Source organism: Labrus bergylta, chromosome 1 (assembly GCF_963930695.1).
Source record: "Labrus bergylta chromosome 1, fLabBer1.1, whole genome shotgun sequence".
NCBI classification, from domain to species: domain Eukaryota; kingdom Metazoa; phylum Chordata; class Actinopteri; order Labriformes; family Labridae; genus Labrus; species Labrus bergylta.
The window spans coordinates 26,261,973-26,274,853 of NC_089195.1; the positions used below are offsets into that span (position 1 = coordinate 26,261,973).

Consider the following 12,881-nt stretch of genomic DNA (forward strand, 5'->3'; position numbering starts at 1 on the left):
AGCTGTTTGACATCACAGATATCTCATGATTGACTCTTAAATTCTGATCCTGTCTCCCTACTTGTAACTCTTGCTAAAAAATTACCCTTTATTAAAAATGTCCATCTTAAATAATGATCAATAAATGACTGAAACAAACTGGTGAATCTTTGTTGAGTCTTTATTCCAGCAAAATAATACATGTGATGCTAAAAATAAGTGCCAAACACTGTACAACAACAACAACTTACATCATGGGTGTGGCTTCCTGATGGTTATTTTTTTATAGACTGCTACAAATTTACACAAACATCTATTTACAGTACACTTTGTGTTACATGGTGACGTAGGTCTCTAAGTATGAAACAAAATGCTAAACACATTACTCACAACATTACTGTATTCATGGCGTTAGAGTTTGTTATTGACAAGACCTGACAAAAAGCGAAATATCCATAAACTAGCCCATCAGACAGATAGAAAAAAATATGTATTATTTCAAGAGAAAATATTTAAGCATTAAACTGAAAACAGGAGAATATGTTGCTTAATTTAAACCGGATGACGCTGTGTAATTACTATAAAGCTTCAGACCAGACTACCACAGAGGGTGTGTTTACCTGGTCTGCTGTGAGCTGCACAGTCAGCAGCAGAAAAAAAAGCCTCAGTCTGACAACATACCCAGCCAGTCACACTGAGAATGAATGTAAAAGCTCTTAACATGTAGAGATTACAAGCTGATGAAGCCTTAAAAACAAACATCTGTATCTATCTCATGGGAAATCTGAGCTTTTCTTTCTTTTTACAAATTAAAAGGAAGTCTGACATGTTTTGGTCATCACGTTTGAGGGCAGTTATTTCAAGGCTGCAGGTGTAATTCAAAGTCTGCTTTAGACCAATTTAAAGTCTTTGCAAGTTATAGTTAGGCATCCAGACATGGCAGAGGTTAGTATTTTAACGTTGCATTATCAGACAGGAGCAGGAAACCTAAAATCTGCACTTCTAGACATAAAATAAACACACATCATTCTCACTTTACTGTTTGTCCCAGAGTTACAAAAACAGTGTCGTACACACGGAGCTGCTTGCAAGGTTCATGTTCAACTCACTTTAAGCATTCACACATGATCTCCATGAAATCACTTAATTATGATGTAACATGTTTGCCTCCTTTAACCAAAACCTGACTGACATGGTTCGCGAAGGTTTATTTGGCCAAAAGTTTCCCGTAAATTCCAGCAAATCCTCCCATGAACCCAGAGGCCCTGAGTCACTCTGTTATTGTCTGTGGTCACTCAGCTGTATGAAGAACAATGCCCACTGGTCGTATAGGGTCAAGCATCTGGCTGAGTTGCATTTCTTTACATCTTGTAGAATAAGAAGATGTCATTTCACAAGTTCCCATGACACACAGGTGACAAATATAGTTCATGAACACACCAGTGCTCTCCTCTCTAATTGGCTCATAATGACCATAGGTACTGATAAAAGGTGTTTTAACTTCAGACAGCAACTACAGTCCTTCTATGAACCTGAAATTCAAGCAGCAAAGAAAAAGAACAAGGTATGTAGAGTGCAATTTGTCACATTTTAATTTGGACACGGCAAGTGAGAAATACAGTAAATCACTTAAGTAGTTATAAAGATTCTGAGGAGAAAACTGTGTCTATTGTGGACTTTGCAGGTTTGCACGATGAAGTTTCTCCTCCTAATAATGTTTACAACAACCTTCTGCTTTGTGAGTATCTACTGTATCTATCTATCTATCTATCAATCAATCAATCTTTATCTATCTTAGGTCATGTAACCTCTGATCTTTTTACTCATTGCAGGTCAATGCAGACAAGGTAAGAAATATTAACTAAAATAATGTACTGTAAGTGTGATTTATGCAATTATGCATTCAAGGTGTTTGATGGCTAAAGACAAACACTGTCTCCCTCCTTCACACAGTCACACAGGACACTGGCAGCTATCATGGCAGGTATGAATGGAGGAATGGCAAATGGAGTGATACCTGTCAGGGTGGCTGGGGGCCTGAACCCCTCTGTGGTAGCTGTTGGTGGGGCAGGTTTAGTTCGGCAGACGCAGTTTGTTCAGGTCAGTCTGCCAGAGTCGATGTCATCTTTCTTACCTCAGTTCATCAGGGAAAGAAAAGTAAACAAAAGAATAATCAGGAAGTATCACATTTAAGAAAAAGTGATTTTTTTAGTTGTGTATGTGCTTAGCTAATAGTAATTTTTAGACATGTGTTTGTTTGTTGTATCTCTGTTTTATACCTTACTTGGCCCACCACTTTACCCAAACTATTAAAAGAAAACTTTATTATTTAGCGCCAATATACAAAAAAATATACATTCTTTAAAAAAAAACAACATATTTGAACTTACATATTGCTTAAACCCTTGTGCTAAATCTATCACAAACACAACATTGTGACAAAAAGAGTGCAGATAATAAACAAAGTATACTTTGCAGAACTGTGTCAACTACACCACAAGGTGGCGCTCTCCTGTAGTGTGACTTCATATCTTCTAATGTCCTCATCATTTAAAGAAAAAAAAATACTTTGAATGACTTCATTGAGAGCTTAGCGAGTCTAACTCAGATTGCTTTTATACAACTATAGGAAAAAATATATATCTGATCTTTTATACACACAATATAACAGTCATACCTAACTTCAATGACCAGATATGAACATACAAACACTCCATATCTCTCTAAAAGATTGTTCCAGGTGTCCCTGCTTATGCTGCTCCTGCTCCTGTTTCTAATGTGTACACGGTCCCTGCAGTCAATACGGTAAGTTGTACTCGTGCTGTTGTTGCCATGTCATTTTAACAGAATTTCTGGTTTCATAGCTTCACTAAAAAACATTGATTTCCCTTTTCTATATCTGCAGTTTCCATTCATGGGAGTTCCTCAAACACGACCAATAAATCCTCTTCAGCAGCCTCTGATGGTATCCCTCTACTGTTAAAATTATTATTACTTCACAACAAACTTGTATAACAGGAATGATTGTAGATACTGATCGAGAAAGCTTTCTTCTTGACGTCTTTGTTTAGGGGGTTACAGGAGGTGTCTTACAGCAGCAGCTTCAGCCTGATCCATTCAGAAGATTCAAGGTGAGACTTGTAACTAAATTTACTATACACGAAACACCACCCTGGTTAATTATTGTCCTTTGACTTTCCAGCGTCAGGTTATGAATCAAGCAAACACCTTTGAGACCACAGTGGATACTCAGGTAGGATTGTGTGGAGGAAGAGGCTAAAATTACGAACGACATCAAACTGTCTGATACATGTGAGTTCATTCACTCATTTTTCCCTTTTCATTTCAGATTCCAGCTCCCACTGAAACAACAAAACCAACTCCCTGCAAGGAAAAAGTTCATCTTGAAGAAGACATTGTTGAAGACAGTTTTTAATCAAACTTGCAAACTTAACTTACTTGATAATAAAACTTTGAAAAAACTTGAATGGTTTTGTCGTTACTGTTTTTTTGGTGTTTAAAATGAATAAATCTGTTAAAATAACAACGATGGATGTACTGCACGGTATCAAGTTTTGTGTAACCATCTGATTTTATGAATGAGAAAATGTTAACTAAACTGTCAAAGCACAGTGGATCTCTGCTGCCATCTAAAGGTAAATGAGTATAAAATACCAGAACACGAAACCAGAGTGTTTTACAAAGAACACAGTGGAAGAGGCTACATGAAAAAAAATCCTTGACAAATAATCAAAGCTAAAAAAAAGAGAGTATCTTCTGGGTTTCACTTATTACAGTTTAAGCAGAATATTTAAAAGGTGAGGAATCAGAGTCCAGTTCTTCAAAATGAATTAATTCAAGACGAGAAATACACAAATGAAAATCCTATTGTATGATACAAATGATGACTTAATCCAGGTGGATTAATCCCTGGACTTTCAAGGCAACTTTGTATTGGATCAACTTGTTGCAGATATGCTACGAGCTAGAGTGTGTAAAAAATAAGAAGAAATATGTTTATTTAAAGGCTCAACCCCTCTTCAATTTAAAACAATAAAAAGAAAAACCTTTTAATCCAAATCACAAAATATATTTTCTGCTAGGGTCAGGGTGTCCATCGAAAGGGCCAATCCTACTCTAATTTCTTCTCAATGGCACTGAACCATTTTAAAACGGCTGTTTCAGGAGCATGGTCTTAAGCGTCTGAAAGCTATGGCAAGAGGTTTCATCATTAAATAGATGGACTGGATATTCACTAGAGATATCGCTTAATCAATTTTCCCTAGTCAAAATTAACAATTCACATACCCACAATGACATTCTTTCTATTAACAATTGTCTTTACAGACATCCAAAGCGTCATTCTAAGATAAATTAGATCTGACTGTATGCTATTCATGTATAGCTGTTCATTTCAGATTTCTACAACACAATACTCCAAATCAAGAATGATAAGAAAATCTGCTACAGGATTCTTCCTAGGACACAGTCCAATTTCAGATATCTACAACCAAGCTTTTATTAACTAGGTTATAGTTTAACTTTCAGATATTAAACATTAAACATTTGTATAATATCTGTAATGTAATTCTGAATATTCTTAAATTATAACTATGACTAGTGACACTAGGATTGCAGGCATCTGAAAAGGGAGTCTTCCCTAGAAGGACCCTCAGCTGTAGATATCTTGATCGTACATTGTGGATTGAACTTGTTCATACCTGGAATTGAAACATAATAAACATGAATGGCGAAAGTGACTGTGAAAATTGCCCTAGGAGAAGTGATGCTGTTGATATCTAAATTTAAAATTATGGATTTTAAGTTTATTGTGAAAATCTTTAATTACAATTCTTACTTGCAAGAGTACAGTTTTGACTATAAGAAATGTTATTATGGCTAACTAAAACATTTTAGTGACAGGAGGGTGTTTAAATGTTAAAACGGCTTGCCATAGACACCCCAGGCAGGGGTGACAGATATATGAAATACTTTAAATAAATAGTCAGTCTGTTCTCTCATGGTCTTTTTTGCCTTTGTAGGTAATTTAAATTTGAATCTTAAAAAAATATCAAACTAAACACATAAATCCTACAGATATAAACAGTGCAGTTTGCATTTAATAAGAAATTGCAGTAAAGTATATTCTCTAATAAAGTCCTCTCAGCCACAGAAATACAAAACACACAACTGGCAGTTTTTCTTTCTGTACCCACAACATGAAAACCAGCTCAGTCAACTTTTAATGCCCATGATTTGCCAATTATATACCAACATCAGTCAGCATATCATGAACAAACTTGTGACAAATGTCTGATTCTAAACCTGCAGCTCTTGTTTTTCTATGTTTTTTCTCATGACAAACCAGAAATCCATCAGCCTTAATGTCTGTAATTACACCCTTCAAACTCTTCAACAGCACGTACATTTTATTTCAGACAACATATCAGGGGAAAATGATCTGCACAGGTCCATCAAATAAGTAGTTACTGAATTGTAGCATCTAAAAGGCCCTAAACAATCTATGAAATCATTAAGTAAATACAACTTTAAATTCAGTTTCATTTGAGGTTTGTTAACAACCTGGCGAAGACTGTGTCACTGTGTTTAGAGACATGACTGACATGTAATTACACACTTACCTGTGCGGTGTTGTAAGAGTCTGAGTCTGTTGCCATGAGAAATGTCCGCCACATCGACCGCACGTTGTCTGGATGGGCCGGCGGGGGACTACAACAGCTCACACGGGGAGAATTTAAAAAGGGACATCGACGAAGTGTGGAAGCAAGCACTCACAATCTGCAAGCAGGACCAGAGAAATGGTGAGACCATTCTGCATTGTTACAGCAACATGTATCACAGGATTTATGTAGTGAAAGTTTGTTTATCCGAGAAGTATTTCAAACGTGTCTCATTTCTTTTGACAGACTTTCAACATCATGAAGCCCCAGACTGCCCTTCTGTTGGTCTGTTTCTTCAGGACAAGCTTTGCTCTCCCAGTAAGCTACATCTCTGTCTTACTACATTTTTCATATCGTCTAAACGAGAACAGAGAATCTCATTTGTAATGTTTATATTTACAGGTGCAGATTGGAATTATTGCAAGCAACAGCAATGAGGTAAGCATAGCTGCTTAAACATTTGGTTGTTTTTAAAGTTAATATTCCTTGTAATGTAGGAACAATCCTCCTAAGTTTTATGCACATGTTTTGTGTCTAGATTCTGAGACTCAATGGATTAACTCTAGCCGCTCTTGGACAAACACAGGTAGGGCATGTTTACCTGCACCTCCATTAAATACACTTCTTTTTCAGGTTGATAAAATACATGTTAACTCCATCCTTCTTCTCCAGGGGTCTTCAATATTGCCACAGTTTGTTCTGCAGCAGCAGCCTGAGGTGCTGCTCACTCCACAAGTGCTGAACCTGAACCCTCAACTGGCCAGTCCCTTCGGTCCCCAGGGGCCTCAGCTGTTCTTCCCCTCTCAGGGCAACCAGCTCACACCTGTGATCATGCCCAACGGACAGATAGAGCAGGGCGGAGTCCCACAGGACCCCAACGCTCCTAACATCCCCCAGCAGGCCCAAAACCCTATTCAGGTAGGAAAAGATAGCAGCATTGAGATACAGTGATTAGTGTTGCTCTGTGTTAGTACTTTAGCTGCTGCCTCACATTCATAGAGTTTTATCATGTTTTCAATTTCTTTTAGATGTTTCCATCTTTCCAGTACCCATCTTATGGATTTCCTCAGTACCCCAGACAGCAGGTAAGAAGTTAAACATATTGACCTGCGCACAAAGCTCGCTGTCTTAATTCAACTGCTCACTCCTAATTTAAAAAAAAAAAAACAACAACTCTTTTATCAAAAGGGATTCCCGTACTTTGTGAATCCTTACGCCTATCCCCAGCTGAGGAACACTGCGGTGCAGCAGCCCAACAACGCTCAGCAAACCCTGGAGAGAACCACACACAGACCACAGCTCCCTCTGCAGGTAAGAAGGAAGGATGGCACCAGGGGGGCAAAAAAAATTAAAATGATCAGATTTCTACATGGTTATTGATAAAATAGAAATTTTAAGTTGTTCAGTTTTAATTTAAAAAAAAAAAATGAAAGGCTGACTGAAGATTAGTTGGAAATCACAATATTAAAAAAACAACAACTTTTCTCTACCACTTTAGAATAAGGTTTGGGAGTGATGCAGCAGACTGTGACATCTATGACACGACTTAATGATAATAACATAGCTGCAGAGGTTGAGTCATGTGCAGCAGCTGTGATGTAGTGTCTACTGTCGGCCATATTGACAGCAGGGTCTGTCTGAATTATCGTAGTCAGTCACATTTATCTGGTTTATATTTTTTAAGTAACAAAAATATCTGCACTCTACAATGAAACCTAAACACTTTAGTGCTCCCATTAAGAAAAGTACCAGTACTTAAATAATGACTTCACTTGTAGTTCTTATGAGTAGAAGATGTTTTTTTCTTGATTATGTAGGCGACATATGTGATTATTCTTTTGCTTTAATGTTTAATCGTTTATTGACTCAATCTTAATTTCAGAATCTGTTAATGGGTTTTCTATGTTATAAAATATGTTGAATTGTAAGGGATTTATTACTGATTTAAAAACAACAGTTTTCAGTAATATCTACCTCAATACTATAAGAATTAACTATAATACTAAATGATTTTAAATATCATATCTTCTCATTTTTAGCAGGCTTCCCAGCCGAAGGTGCAAACAGAAAGAGTGAGTATCATTCCAACATCACTTTTATTTTATTTTTTTACTGCAAACTGTAGCTGTTGCCATCAATCCATCATGTGGAATTTAAATCTTATAGCCCTGCTCTTTTTAATTTTACATCTGTCTTTTGCTCTTTTTTGTTGCTGTTTTTATCCGTTAATCTGTTTTATTACTCTTTTGCACTTTGAATAGGCCAAGTGTATGAGGTGTGCTTTACAAATAAAACCACCTCGCTGTTAAAGCTAGCACGGAGATAAGTGAGCACCATTAATGTCTCCTCTCTGTGTACTTTCTGACTTCATCAGACATGGCCAATGGGGACTCAGAAGGAGTCGACTACAGTTCCTCCTGATCCTCGTGGTGACACCTCTGGCCCTGGAGTTGACGAGGTGTGACTTTATTCAATGACTCTAAACCTTTATTCAGTCATGTCACAGTAGTACTGTAGTTTCAGTCTTTTTAAATATTCCATCACTTGATTGGTTTTTCTCGTTCTCTTCAGGGTCACTCCAACTTCCCCTTCCTGTTTGAGCCCTGAAGTCATCTCAGCAATACCAAGCTGACAGATATTTCTCGTTCATTGTTTTGCTAAATGTTCTGATACATCTCATTCTGCGTATTTTGATTTATTTATGCACTGAAAATGTCTGGCTTCTTTCTCATCATGTCAAATAAACAACTTTGACAAAGTTATTTGTGGAAGTATTTTATTGTGGTACACATTAAGTATGTTCTTATCAGGAAAGGGCCAAATTCTACGACTGATTTCCAAAGATCTACCACAGGAAAGACAACCACTACGTCTTGATTGATTCGTTTGGTGATCAAACTTGGAGGTGTTGGTTTCTTCCTGAAAGAATGTGAGAAAAGGTTGTCAGCAGCAGTCAGAAAAGTGTTCTTTATGTCACCAAAATAAATGTCACCATTAGCCTCCTCACCTTTGAAAGTTGTTAGTCAACTTATATTTGATTTTCTTACTTTCCTTTCCTCTGTTTCTGTTGGAAAATAAGAAAGTGGGTCCAATTAAACACAAATGCAGTCTTCGAAATGCCCCTCAAGTGCTAAATCAACATGTTATTAAAGCTGAGTCTAAATTAAGTGCATCTATTCAAATCAAATTAAAAAAGGGGCTATGACTCAATAACCGATGTAACAATAAAAAGATCTGGGCAAATGTTTCATAGAGAAAGTACAAAGGGCAAGAATTCAACATTGCCATGCCATCTTTGTGAATACAAATTTGTTCTTAATGACCTGCCTGTAATAAAGGTAAAACAAAAAAATTAATAAAAAAAAACATGTTACAGGAATCTCATAGAAAACAAGCTTATGATCTGTCTGTACTTACAGGCTTCAGAACACCATACTCAACGGACACTTTGCTCTTTAAACAGAAAAGAAAGTGTAAACCCTACCCCAACCCTAACCCCTTTACAAATATTTAAGAATATAACACACTTGATAGACATTGTCTTTATCCTGCATTGAGCAAGGAGATTACTGGCTCTGCTGCGTTGTAGACGAGCTTCACAAATTGCTTCAATTTAGGGGACGAAGAAAAAAACAAAACAAACAGAAACTACAATCCATTCTAACAATCAAATCTTAGAATATCTGCAAACCACACAAGTGAAGCAACAGTAGGAAATCATTTATAAAAAACATATTTGAGTGAAAGTGAAGTTTGCCAGACAGTATAGAATTTATCCAATCCATCAGAGGTCGGCCCCTTCCTCCCTGTCAAAGAAACAACAAATCAGACTTACTGTTTGAATATGCTTTCATTTTCTGCTGTCATTGCTACATACAGTCTCTGTTTTCCGTTTAATTCACTCTTTCCGAAAAAACAAGTGTCTGAGTTGGACAATGCACATAGACACCTACTCAAGTCAGAAACACAACTCGGAAACTCGAGAAAGATTTAGGTGCTTGACTTGCCGACTTGACGTCATATACGTCATTACATGGGGGGCCAAATATGTTTGTTTAATTTTAAAATACTTTTGATTAATTCATGTATTGCACATAAACGTTTTGCTTCAATATGACTTGTAACAGAGACATTCCACACACCTTCTTCGTCGCGTCCAAGGTGTTTTTTGTTGTGGTTACAACATTCTGACTTTCTGAATTGAAATCAGGTGAACACACTGACTCTTAAAGTGGGACCATCCAAGGAGCACATGAATGCAGTCTCTGTGTTTCTTCCCTTCTGTGTCATACGTCTTCCTACCGCGTTCCTATGTCATCTGTTCTGCTCCTTGTGGCTCTCTGAGATTTGTTTTTCCATTTTTGTGGATTTTTATGTTGGACTGGAAAGAGTAAGCTTTAGTTTTTGCTTGAAGAAAAAAAAAAGGTATATATTTAGTTTAGTCTGCACTTGCGTCCTCTTCTTTGTTTTTTTTTTCACTATGTGACAATACCTTGTGATGGCATGCCCCCTACCCAGTACTCTGATTCTTCTTCTTGTGATACTAATTGTGTTTAATGTCAAATTTACATCACCTACCTTCTTCCCAGGAAACATGTTGTCGCCCTGCAACATTTTTACACAGGATCAGTGGGTTCCTATCACTTACCATTTCACTGAATTCATTGCCACATGAATGAAACCTTTTCTTGATAAAGGTTAAATCAACTACAACATGTCAAGTGTTTAATGTTAAATTTCCATCACCTACCTTCTTCCCCAGAAATATGTTCTCCCCCTGCAACATTTTCACACAGAGGATCAGTGGGATCTATTCATTTCATAAGCAGGTGTAATTTGCTTTATTACAAAGGTTGAATCAATTAAATCATATTTTTTTTACCTCCTGCAGGTTCACAGCGGAGCCACTCTGTGGATGAAAGACACATTTTGAAATTATCTGCTTTGTTTTGTCGAAAAAAGCTTTTTAAAAACATAAAACATATGATGGTTTGTCATCTCTTATCCATGATCTTACCTGAACTGTCACATTGTCAACCTGAAAAGTTAATAAAGATAAATATATGTGTAAAAATACAGTTTTGTCGAATTTGTCTAGTAATTTAAAGGGGTTTTATATTTGAAATTAGAGATGTAAGAACGCCTACCTTGAACGAGGTGACTCACTCCTACAGACGAAAGCAGTAATTGTGTTTATTTGACTTTAATGTTGAAAATAATGAAACAGTCTAAGAGTGCGTCAAATTTTGAATAGCAGATATCAAACAGTGCTTCAGGATAAAAGGATTTGAGTGTTGGCTTCTTATATATAAATGAAAATTTACAAAAAAAGTAAAATAAAGTGATTTACCAGCCGGCCGAACAGACCCTTGAAGCCTCCAGGCCTGCCATGCTGGAAAGAAGCCTGTGAGAAGCACAGAATTACTGCTCAGCTCAGAAAATGACTGACCCATAACATATGAGGTGATGCTAGATTTAAGTCTGGATATGTTGTAGCATGCCTTAATGTTCATAATCTATTATTGTGATCCGAAGCGAATGTTAAAGACAAAATAAACATTCTGGGAAGTTCTCCAAATATCCCAATATCATCATGGCTTTTAAACAGTAATTATGCTAATCACTACAAATGTACAGTGTGTTGCCTTTATTTACTTGGTAACTTGGTTATATTAAAGCAGTCTTCACATTTATATACTGACTTAGATACTTGTAGCTGAACATAAGGGTAAACTACACTTCAGCTCGTGTTTTGCCGTGAGTGGAGCGTGATGAAGTGTTTGATTGACTTGCTTTATTTTTCTCTTTTTGTCAGGTTATATATAAATATATTCTCCACAGTGATACCGATTACTAACCAGCACAGCCCAGAAACCCCAGGCTACACTGAATAAGAAGGCAGAACATTTTTTACTCTATATGACATTTTATGAACAATAAATCGGAGCAGAAGCAGTGGGAAAAGGTTTTCTAGCCTCCTAAAACCCTTTTCAGTCAATTCCTTGCGATGTATATATTTTTAAATACCTACACAATCATCTTTGTTTCCTCTCTTTCCTCTCCCTCTTTCTTAGCATTCCTGCATGTTCTCTACAGTTGTGTGACTCTGAATGCTCCTATATCATGACTTTGTTATAGTATAAGTTTCAACTTATGTATACGTATAAACTTGATCATCACTGTATATGAACTGTGCAGATACTTACTGACTCCTGACTGTATATCAGCCCTTTATTTGCTATTTCCAGGTTATGATTAACCATCATACTTGACCATCTTGACTCCTTTCTTTCTCTTGATTCTATTTTCTTTGTAACTGACCAAATACTAGGCTACTTTATTTCCATGTACATTTCCCCTGAGCATGAAAAAATAACCTACACCAAGACAATATGACAACAATTAAATGTTTTAGAGGGACTCTTATTGTGTGAATATGGTTTTAATGAAAAAAGGTTATTAGTCTGCTTATTGTGAGATAACTAAATGTGACAGCAAGACATTCAAATAGTTTCAACTTATCATTTTGTGTTCATCATAAAATATTAAAAGTTAATGCTTTTGGAAAACTACGGTGTTGAAAACTTTTAATAAAAGCATATGTTTTATTTCAAACATGAATTATTCCTTTAATAAAAGCTAGCTAAAAAGGCAAAAAAGAACTGATTGTACCTGACCTTTGACCCTCATTAAGGTCAGGAATGTAACTACCCAAACACTCAGTGTCAGATGATAAGACTCGCTCATTATCTGTAACTATAGTTCTATAATAATCAATGAATAACTATAGTACTAATCATATTTACCGTTACTGCGGCTTATTCAGGAAAGTCTCCACTTGTCCACTGGTAATCTTCAGGGACTCCAGTCACCACCTGCTCACATTCAAGGAAATTCAATGAAAAAAAAGGAGACAGAAATCTGAAGCAAGAGAGGACAAATGCAGCGTCAGACTTGTGATTCACCCCTCCATACCTCGATTCCATCTGCAGGAGGAAACCCTTCGTCCTGCTCAGGATAAAATAAATCTGGCTGAAAAAATCAAAAACAGTAAAAATATATATTTTTAAACATTTAAAAAAAATCCCTCATGAGTTGTTTTATCTTTTTCTTTTTTTAACACACATTTCACCATTGGAAGAAAAAGCCTTTACCTGGGCAGCGACTGCTGACAAAAGTAAAGCGGCTACACACAAGAGCTTCATGTTTTCTGAAGATTCT

The 12,881-nt window shown here is 36.5% G+C and overlaps 2 protein-coding genes and 1 long non-coding RNA gene across 5 annotated transcripts; 2 read left to right on the forward strand and 1 right to left on the reverse strand.

The window, feature by feature from the left end:
• Positions 1–1,414: 1,414 nt before the first annotated feature.
• On the forward strand, positions 1,415–3,462 carry LOC136179445 (uncharacterized). The gene is made up of 9 exons (XM_065956299.1): positions 1,415–1,543; positions 1,664–1,717; positions 1,812–1,826; positions 1,933–2,079; positions 2,710–2,784; positions 2,885–2,944; positions 3,051–3,110; positions 3,182–3,232; positions 3,329–3,462. Exons 1-9 carry the CDS (start codon positions 1,448–1,450, stop codon positions 3,413–3,415), a joined length of 645 nt encoding a protein of 214 aa, XP_065812371.1. The 5' UTR covers positions 1,415–1,447; the 3' UTR covers positions 3,416–3,462.
• Positions 3,463–5,725: 2,263 nt separating this feature from the next.
• Positions 5,726–8,416, forward strand: odam (odontogenic, ameloblast associated). Of its 2 annotated transcripts, none has more exons than XM_065956418.1 (10): positions 5,726–5,801; positions 5,907–5,978; positions 6,063–6,098; positions 6,199–6,246; positions 6,333–6,578; positions 6,689–6,745; positions 6,849–6,971; positions 7,703–7,732; positions 8,035–8,118; positions 8,232–8,416. In XM_065956418.1, the coding sequence occupies exons 1-10, from the start codon at positions 5,799–5,801 to the stop codon at positions 8,265–8,267; spliced, it is 735 nt and encodes a 244-aa protein (XP_065812490.1). In that variant the 5' UTR covers positions 5,726–5,798; the 3' UTR covers positions 8,268–8,416. The 2 variants fall into 2 exon arrangements, with proteins under 2 accessions (XP_065812490.1, XP_065812438.1); XM_065956366.1 differs by having other exon boundaries at positions 5,730–5,801; positions 7,700–7,732.
• Positions 8,417–8,444: 28 nt separating this feature from the next.
• LOC136179577 (uncharacterized) lies at positions 8,445–12,881 on the reverse strand. Of its 2 annotated transcripts, XR_010666601.1 has the most exons (11): positions 12,815–12,881; positions 12,636–12,692; positions 12,467–12,535; positions 11,011–11,064; positions 10,808–10,828; positions 10,678–10,698; positions 10,543–10,569; positions 10,411–10,437; positions 10,239–10,265; positions 8,668–9,466; positions 8,445–8,579 (listed from the first exon to the last, which is right to left on the reverse strand). It is a non-coding gene; the product is annotated as an uncharacterized lncRNA (long non-coding RNA). The 2 variants fall into 2 exon arrangements; XR_010666600.1 differs by having other exon boundaries at positions 8,668–10,265.

Coding starts and splice junctions, on each gene's coding strand:
- LOC136179445 (XM_065956299.1), top strand. CDS start 1,448: ATGACCATAGGTACTGATAAAAGGTGTTTTAACTTCAGACAGCAACTA. Junction 2,785..2,884: donor CGGTCCCTGCAGTCAATACG/GTAAGTTGTACT, acceptor CTATATCTGCAG/TTTCCATTCATGGGAGTTCC. Junction 2,945..3,050: donor CTCTTCAGCAGCCTCTGATG/GTATCCCTCTAC, acceptor GTCTTTGTTTAG/GGGGTTACAGGAGGTGTCTT.
- odam (XM_065956366.1), top strand. Junction 6,099..6,198: donor TTGCAAGCAACAGCAATGAG/GTAAGCATAGCT, acceptor TTTTGTGTCTAG/ATTCTGAGACTCAATGGATT. Junction 7,733..8,034: donor CGAAGGTGCAAACAGAAAGA/GTGAGTATCATT, acceptor TGACTTCATCAG/ACATGGCCAATGGGGACTCA.